The 10,177-nt window shown below is 29.5% G+C and overlaps 1 protein-coding gene across 1 annotated transcript; it reads left to right on the forward strand.

The window, feature by feature from the left end:
* The first annotated feature begins 346 nt into the window (after nucleotides 1–346).
* Nucleotides 347–9,688, forward strand: LOC126735201 (26S proteasome regulatory subunit 8-like). Its single transcript, XM_050439152.1, has 3 exons — nucleotides 347–870; nucleotides 1,218–1,751; nucleotides 9,478–9,688. The coding sequence occupies exons 1-3, from the start codon at nucleotides 359–361 to the stop codon at nucleotides 9,686–9,688; spliced, it is 1,257 nt and encodes a 418-aa protein (XP_050295109.1). The 5' UTR covers nucleotides 347–358.
* The last annotated feature ends 489 nt before the right edge of the window (nucleotides 9,689–10,177 follow it).

Here is a 10,177-nt window from a genome sequence, read left to right on the forward strand (position 1 = left end):
GCATAATCTTATTATACTTTGTTCAAAGCAAAATAAATTATCTTTGAATGTTGATATTGCCGTGAAATTAAGAAGTAGTTTTTGATATTAAGTTAAACTTTAATGTTCGTAATAACACAGTTATTAAGAAGGCATTTAAGGTTCTAATATTTGTAATTTGTAGTGCCTGTAATTTTAGTAATTTAAAAACCATTATTATTCTCTATAATTAAATTACCGGACAGTTTTACCACTAACCAAAACTCTTTATTTTTACTCAGAATTATATTATTTTATATCCGAATTGACTTTTTACAATTTGTTCAACACTAAATATAGTATAAGTAAAAAAAGGGCAAAAATTTCCGTTATTAATAAGATGGATATAGTTGAAGACCCTAAAGGTGAAGGCTTTAGGTTCTATTATATTACCAAAATTGAGAAACTACAACTGATTGTTGCTGAAAAAAGTCAGAACTTACGACGTTTACAAGGTCAAAGACATGAATTTAATGCTAAAGTAAGAATGTTAAGGGAAGAGCAAGAAAGCTATGTAGACGAAGTTATAAAGCCAATGGATGAGAAGAAAGTTCTAGTAAGAGTACATCCAGAAAGAAAATTTGTTGTTGATATTAACAAGAATATTGATAATATTGACGTGACACCAAATTGTAGAGTTGCATCGAGAAATGAGAGCTATACTTTACATAAGATCCTTCGAAACAAGGTTGATCTGTTAGTTTCCCTTATGATGGTCAAAAAAGTACCAGATTCAACCTATGAAATGCACGGTGGCTTGGACAAGCAAATCAAGGAAGTTATTGAGCTACATGTAAAGCATCCCGAATTATTTGACTCTCTCGGAATTGCCCAACTCAAGGGACCAACGGTGTCTTATTATATAGATCTCCTGGTCAGATATTTGAAGTCAGCTTTGTTATTTTATTGAATAAGTGAAGGAAGACTGTAGGATTTTCATTTTACCTTAATCTACGACTCCACTGCAAGCAAGGTGACTTCTAGTCCTTGAAATACAAAAAGTTTTTGAGGCACAAAAAACGTTTATTGCATAAAATTTAAAATGACTTTTTTTAAAGAGACTTTTTTATGCGCAGTTAATTCTTAAAAAGTTTGAAAAATTGAAAGCAGTTTTCCAGGTTTATCTTATTACAACTGCCTGGAAGAATTTCAATTTCAAATTCCTCTCCTTTGGACGGTTATCAAGTTATTCTTCAAAGCTTATATAGTCATTACTATGATGGTTTCCAAGAAAAAACTTTGTTGGCTCACGCAGTAGCACATCATACGGAGTGTACTTTTATTAGAGTGTCTGGCTCTAAATTGATAAAAAATTTTATTGGTGAAGGTTCCAGAATGGTGGGAGAGCTTTTCCTTATGGCTAGAAAGCAGCAGTTTATGGATGAAATTGATTCTATTGGATCTTCTCGTATTGAATCATGTTCTGGTGGAGATTCTGAGGTACAAAGAACAATGTTGGAACTTCTTAAACAACTGGATGGAGTTGAAGCAACCAAGTACACTAACAGAATAGATATCTTAGAACTAGCTTTGCTAAGACCTGATAGGATTAATAGGAAGATTGAATTTTCCCCACCGAATAAGAAAGCTAGACTGAATATTCTTAAAATTCATTCTAGAAAGGTGAACTTAACCAGAAGAATTAGAGAAAGAAGAGTGCATGTAACACAAAAAGATATTGAGATGGTAGTGGTTAAAGTTATGCAGAAGAATTCTGTAAAGAACATGAAGATGTGAAAATAATTAAGTGCTTTTTTGTATCTTGTATTTTTAAGTCTGTATATTATAATTAATATAACTCTATAGCTAAAAAAAAGTTTCAACAATTTTTCGAAGAAACACGTATCGAGAGTAGAAATAAAGAGTTTTGATTATTGAAGAATAATTTTAGTTTTTTTTTTCTGTTTTTTTCACTTTTTTGTCACAGATCACTTTATAAACTTTCATGGGAGAATTGTATAATTTGTAACGTAGTACTGTACTCATTATTTATTCGAAATATATTGTAATCATAGTGTTAAGTAATAAATCAATGAAATTAATTTTAGTGAGATGTCTTATATTAGATCAAGTTTGGATAAATACTTAAAATAAGTTTTTTTTTACAACACGTAAATAAAAACATTGACAGTTTAAAAAATATATTTTATTGAATAAGAATAAAAATTTATAAAAACAAAAGACTTCATTGATTTTCCTTGTTTTATTTACTTAATCCTGTAGAATTAATTGACGAATTTCCTATTTAATTTAATAAAAACCAGCTGATTTTAACGGTGTAGTTCCACCTCTTAAGAAGCCTTTTAATTTTACAAATAGAGACTTAAAACCATCGAAGCGCGAAAGCGCTGAGAGCACCTCTTAGCTTAACTCAGCTTTCCCAAATTTTATTATTCCGGGATCTAGGCGGCCTCAGCTAATCCCGAATCGATTTTATATCTACAGATGGAATTTAGGGTAATTTAATAAAGAAACAATAATGGGATAGAATTTAATCTTTCACCCCGAATTAATCTCGTTATACGTATATGCGGGAAACATTAATAAACTGGAAAATGTCGAAAAATATGCTTATTAATTTAAAATACTTAATATGCCGCTCAGTGACAAAAGATAAATTATGTGATAAAAGACTCTGAGAGAGAGCATATGTAAATTTTTAAGGGTGCATATTTTTACGAAATAAAATATATATTTTTGTTCGCGTCACGACCATAGCAAAACGGGAGCTGTGATAAAATATTTAAAATAAGCCTGAAATAAACAGTTTAAAAATGGTATGTGAATTATGTAATATAACATGTACAATATTCTTCTTAAAAGGTATACCCTTAACTAAAAATGTCCCGGTTCTAATAATACCCTATTCAAAACAAACCGAAACAAAATTACCCTTATACGAAATATCCTCGTATACTGAATAATGTTAACCTCGGGACGTGGCATTATGCTACCATGGATGAATGCAAAATAGGTTTGCTCCAAACTCATGTTTTTTATTTGGAATGGAGATCTGTTTTCTGTCTCTTTGAACCTTAAGGACAATATAGTTTTTTATTGCAAACTACATTCTCTTATAATAATTCAATTAATATTTGGAAAATTTTAATTACTAACATTTGCCAAATTAATATTGCACGGACAAAAACAATTCAAAGAGAAACTAAGAAGCTAAGGTGATTATATACAGCTTGGAGGATCGATCCTTATGCATAGAAAGGTACTTAAAGGAAGTAAGTTACAGGTATATGTTATTCAACGTCTTTATAAAGACACTTTCGTTTCAAAATCAGTGACTATCTCAACACGTAAATATTCAACCTAAGCAAATGCCACCTCAAAGATTTCCTGTTAACTTAAATCTATTACATTGAATACACTAGAATGGCTATTTTGGATTGAGGACAACATTTACTTAGCTAGTGAATTGCATTTTTAATTATAAAGTAAAAGAAAGACTGAAATTCGTTTAAGAACCAAAACTATTTTGTACTATATTATTTACACTAATCACTAATAATAATTATGCAACGCTGTAAATTTCGCCCAGAAATTTTCGCGCGATAATGGTATTTGACAACTGCGCTCGTTGTTTACTTTTGGATGAGGCACCTTTCGTACAGTTTTAGTATTAAAATAATATTTTGAGTAGTTTCAGTGTGCTTTTTTAATTAATAATAAAACTAAAAACTCCTTTTTTGCTGAAAAATGATAAAGTCTGAAGTGGGTCACACATATTGGGAAAAGTGAAATTTAAATCGTTCCTTTCACAGGCGAGTTAGATGTCAATGGTGTCATCCTTCTAGATTATAATATTATAAAAGACGACATATTTGTGAAGTATGTATTGAGTATTGGATAGCAAAATTAAGCCTTTTCTTTTATTTCTTTTAGGATAATATAAAAAAATGTGTTATTAAGTATATTTTAATAATATAGTAAATTTTTTGCTTATTCGAAGCCGAAATGCCGCAAAAAAAATGTGTGCAAAAATGAAATATCCGGTCGATATCCAGCAACCAAAATCAAGAACGCAGCATATGTCGTTTGTCATTAACATATTTATAGTCCGCGTCCGCTATTATTCCAAAGAAAATTAAATAATTGTTTGTCTAGATATTAATAATTGATAACAAAATCGGTTTATTCTGGGTATAAACCTCGACAAACTAAGGTTTTTCTTTAAATTAATTAAAAAGTTAACTTGAACCAAAAAACTTTTGTTTGTAGAAAAGGTTTGCAACCATCTTAACACGTTGACTGCCATGACATTTATATAAAAATCATTCTCAGATGCCACTATGTCAAAATTGAATTAATTAGTCAAAATGGCTTACAAATCAAAATTTTTAATATTATATGTTATATAATAATAAAAAAAAAACAACTTTTGAGTTATCTCGTGGTCCGGAGTGTCCGAGCAGAAGTTTCTTGCGGCGCCCAACCACGATTTCAAATATCCACAAAGTACAAATGATTGAAATGTGCAACAGGAATGGAAAAGTTTCTGTGAAACCTAATATAATAAAGGACTACAATGCAGGTATGTCAGGTATCGACCAGTCCGATCAAATGCTAAGTTACTATAGCGCACTAAGAAAAACCATTAGATGGCCGAAAAAGATTGCATTGCATATTCTCGAAATATATATACATAACGCTTACTTGCTGTTTCGTAAATCGACCGGAAGCAGAATAAAATCTTTAAAATTTAGAGAGACGTTTGTGTCTACTCTTCTCAATGATAAAATACCTAAGTCCAGCAGCGTACAGCAGCAGGATTTTCACTATTTGAAAGGTATACCACCAACCGAAAAAAAACAACGACCTACAAGAGCTTGCCGTGTATGTACTTCGAATAAACGACGAGAAACACGTTATTTCTGTCCTGTCTGTGAAGAAAAACCAGTCTTATGTGTGGAAAATTCCTTCAAGGACTACCACCTAAAGTAAAAACAACTAAACAAGATTTTTTAGATAATTTTTTTTATTATTTTTTTTTGTAAACTTCATATTGTTATCTTAACTATCTGTAAACACTAGCAATTAAGTTTCCCTATTTTTAAGGCACAGTTTATGTTTTTCCGTCACTGCATTTTGCTTCCTCTGTACTAAACAAGATGAAAATATAATTTAAAAATGACGCCACAATGTATTTTACTGGCCTATTGCGAGTGCCCAGCACCACAAATTTCAACGCAAACGCCACGAGTTTACTCGTACTGGGTGCCGTAAAACAGTTAGTCAAAACCGAGATAACTCGTGGCTGGCGACTGGCTATAGCCATTTTTGCCAACCACGAGTTATCTCGTGCTTGGCAGTCAACGTGTTAAATCCGTTTGGATATTTATTACATATTATAGAAAAAAAAATAATTAAAATCCTTTGGGATCCTTTTTCATTTCTTCGACTTTTTAATTAGTTTTTACAAAAAAAACAACTTTAGTTTGTAGAGATTTATAACCATTATAAATCGATTTAGTTATTGATTGCTAATATCTGGATAAAAAATTATTAATATTTCTTGAGTATTTTAGGAGATAAGGGCATTATATCCATTAAATAACAGCGGGCGCGGGCTATAAATAGGTTGATGGCAAACGACATATGCCGCGTTCAAGATCTTGGTTTCTATCGGACGCTAGGTTCAAATAATGCAAAAATATCTAAAAAAAAAACACAAAGTGGCAACACCGGATACTTGCATTATAACAATAGAGGTATTCTACGCTGCCAAGTTCATCTTTTTTTATTTTGAAAATCTTCTTGATTACTCTCAAAGTATATATTATTAGCCAGCAAATAAAGGAAACTTTTAAAGAGTAAATTTTTGACTTGTTACAATATACAACACATAAAAAAATATTCAGTAGATTAAGAAAAATATATATTGTATAAAACCTTGGAAAGTCAATTTGATTTCATCTTTAGAGCTATAAATTAAGAATTATTTGGTAACTAAAAAAACGTATTTCAACCAAATTAAATTCTAGAAAACCAACATCTAAAGCCTACTCCAATATCAATAATTCCAAATATTTTTGTCAAAATTCTAGGTAATTTAATAACTCTAACATAGTTAGAAACTACAATACACAAGAAATATGTAACTACGAATCTCCAGATAATTGAGAAGAAGCAGATTCTTCTTACGTTTTTGAAGATATTTATCCATATCGAGCATAAAGAAACTTCTACAAATGTAGACGATGAATTCGTAAATCCTAAACATTAATAAGATTTCTATGTTATTTAATTCTTATATTGTTATCGCAGTATGATGTGTCCTAACGCATGTGATTTAGGTAAGTTTTTTTTTAATCATTTCAACATTTAATCCACTAAGCTTCACTAAAATAAGAACATTTTTAATCGTTTCTAATACACCACCGACCTACGACCTACATAATCCTATTTACATTTTTTAGCCAAAGGGCATCACTCCAAATAAAAAAAAAAGAAACTTTCTTCGAAGTTTTCCAACAATAGGGCCTCAATTTAACAAATAGAAACCTAATATCAGCGAAGTGCAAAAGTGCTTACGGCACATTTTAGCGGAACTGGAGTTCTCTAAATTTGATTATCCCGGAACCTAGACGCCTCCGGCCCTTCTCTCAAATCGATTTTTTATAGCGTAGCAACCTAATTCCGCGCTGCGTTTAATAAGCAAGATTACCTAATTAGATTTATTAATTATAGTTGCTGTTAATTTGATTGTTTGCGAATCTCTAAGGAATATTTAATTAATCTGATTAATGGAGGAACTAAGTTCTAATTTCAACGTATTACGACAATTTTCCTGCAAATACGAGGTTTTTTAGGTGAAAAATTTCCTTTTCAACCAGCAGATGACCCTAAAACAAACTCAGCGTTATGCTTTAACCTGTACTAAATTTTCCTTGCTCTTTTGAAAAAAAAACGAAAATAAAAAGGATAAAGCGATAAGTTATGGGTGTTGTTAGATTCCCAACAAGCGGTTCGGAATCGAGAAAACGATGTCGAAAAATAGGCAATTCTCGAAATGTCGGTTTTTGGATACGCTGACAATCGCCCTAAATGTGGGAAATCCACGAATGTGTGCCAGGCGGTAATGGAGAAATATAAACGGTTAGGTAAAATTCTTTAACAACTTTATTATATTGACAGGTTTACGAAGCTATTTAGGGAAATTTTTTGAATAATAATATGGTGGGCATAACTTTTGTGGCTATGCCCATTTTTATATAGCTTTATTGTTTCTTAGTTAAACAGCAATGAGACGTTTGAATTAAAGAGTAGAATAGTTTAATTTCAGGAAACACTTAATAGAAACAAAAGGTTTTTTACATTCGAGTGATTTTACTGTTAAACTTGTACATGTTGTATTATTTTCTGCTTAAGTTAAAAACTGGAATAACTGGCTGACTGAATCAAATGTTTTTCAAATATATTTATTTCCAGTACATTAAAATGTTGAATATTGAATTGTGGATAAGCCTACGCTCTTCAAACTAGAATCCTATTTTATTATTATGATTGTTTAAATATTTTAATTTTTATTAATTCTACGAATCAAACTGAAGGTATATAGACAAAAAAAATGAGTTCTCAAAGGCTTTTGAAAAAATTTACTTAAAACTGTCTTCAAACAGAATTGGATCCAATATTTAGAAATTAATTCTAAAAATAAAACATTCACTTACACTAGACAGAGCTGAACTAAGGTTATGGTTCACCAAAATTATTTTTAGCATTTTTTTTAAGTTTTCTTCGACTCGATATTTTTGAAAATCAACTTTTTTAAAACGAACTCTAATACATTTTAAGAAGAAACATCTAAATTTTTGTACTTTTCAAAAAAAAAATTAAATTGGTATAAGAAAATGTAATCTCTGAAATCAGTCACTATATATAAATGTATATGTATAATTTTACAATTTTTTAATTACTTACGACAATTTTTTATTTTTAATTTGCACACTCTCTTTCTCAATTTTGTAATAATATTTATAATACATAATATTGTTCGTTTGTATCTAAAAGTATATAACATAATTTGATACTGCACATAGACATGCTTCACATCTAGGTGTTTGCTTGCATTAATATTGTAATAAATATTGCATTTCGTAATTAGAAACTGTAATTTTTTTTGTTAAAATAAATAAAGATTTATCTAATATTAAAAAAACTGCAGGCCACAATACCTTAGATAAGAATTTGATCTACAAAAATTTATTTTGGTAATTTTGTTCTAAATCCGTAATGTTGGGAAAAAATTACTTTGAACTGACTCGACAAAGCTAGTTCGAATATAACTGCAAATCACAAATTTTTTATATAGACTGGATATATACAAATTATATTTTGACTTTTTTCTCTTACATCAACATCATTTCCTCATTAGACCATAACACTTTTGTATTCAAATAATTTACTTTTCATTAATTTTACAAATGAAGCTGTGGATCATAAAATCTTAGATAAGGACTTGATCTACAAGAATTATACTTTGAATTTTTTGTTAAACTAACCAGCAGTTTTTAAGATATTTAAAGAAAATTTACTTGAAACTGACCATGCACAAAGCTGTAATAATTTTTATATAATATCATATTTTTTATTTATCCTATAAATAGCGCTGTAGATCACGTAGATAATCTATTTATATAATATAACTAATTAGATTTGACTTCCAATCAAAAAATCTACACTAATAGTATAAATAATTAAATTTATTTTTTTCTAAAGAAATATGATCTTAATTCTAACTTTTTTTTAAATATCTTACTTATCATCAATCTTATAGATAAGACTGTATATTATAAAGTCTAAGATACGGACTTGATCCACAGAAGTTATATTTTGAATTTTTTTTAATTGACCACCAGTTTTTGCAACCACCATATTTAAAGAAAAAGAACTAGAAACTGATCGTTTACAAGGATGTAATAAATGTTCTTAAAATATGTAATTTTTCATTTATCTCATAAATAAAACTATGGATCACCAAGTTTTAAATATAGATTTGTTATACAGAAATATTTTTTCATATTTTTCTTGAACTTAATAGAAATTTCTATGATATTTAAAAAGATAGACTGACTATGAATAACGTTGTACCAAGTATTTATCAGATATCTTACTTTTGTTTAATTATATAAATAAAACTGTATATTTTGAAATTTTAAATAAGTATTTAATTTACAAAAATATGCTTTTTGTATTTTTTCCGCACTCAATGGCAATTTTTGAGATATTTAATAAAAAACACACCTTTTTCTTAATTTTGTTTTTCTATTAATTTAGTATTTTGTATTTGAAACCAATCTTAAATTTGTCCCAAAGATTCCGTGCTTCCAAATAATTCCGATACTACTACAACAGAAAACGAGGCTAATGCATTTTTGCATTTTCCATGCATATTTCTGAAGGTGCATTGGACAATATAAATAGACTTTTTTTGAGAGACTATTCTAGAGATGCAACATCCAGCCCCTATAGTTTGGGACATAATAGTGAGAATAATCACGACCATGAGAAAAATGACAGCGACTTCGTTCCAGAAGAAATCGGTTTGGAGGAAAGTGAGCTTGAAGATATTATAGAACAGATAGAAGAGCAAAATACGTCAAGTGAAATCATAGCTGAAACGGAAACTTGGAAAGGACGCCCAAAAAAGGAAGAATAAATAAGTACCCAGGACAAACGTTTGCTACAAGAAAGAAAATGCGAGACTTAAATAAGAAACATTATAACGTTAAAGAAAAGTTAGTGCCCAGCAAAAAATTTGTTAATTACCTTTGTAAATGTCATAAAAATTGTCATGAAAAAGTTTCAGAAGAAACAATAATGAATTTGTTTCTTAAATTTTGGGCTCTCGGTTCGTACGATTCACAAACAGGGTATATTGCCTCGACAGTAAAAGTATCACCAGTAAAAAGAAAGCGTTGTATGTTAATACTTTTCAAATATCTACCAAAAGGGTCAATACAGCGTTAACCAAAATGAAACAAAACAGAATGAAAGATGAAAGAGGAAACAAGGGTAAAAAACCAAAATTTTGCGATGAAACTGTTTAGAAAATTATTAATCATATAAATAGTTTTCCTACTTACATATCTCATTATACTCGTAATCAAACAGATGCAAAATTTCTAGCTCATGATTTAACAGAAAA

This window comes from Anthonomus grandis, chromosome 4 (genome assembly GCF_022605725.1).
Source record: "Anthonomus grandis grandis chromosome 4, icAntGran1.3, whole genome shotgun sequence".
Classification (NCBI taxonomy): Eukaryota; Metazoa; Arthropoda; class Insecta; order Coleoptera; family Curculionidae; genus Anthonomus; species Anthonomus grandis.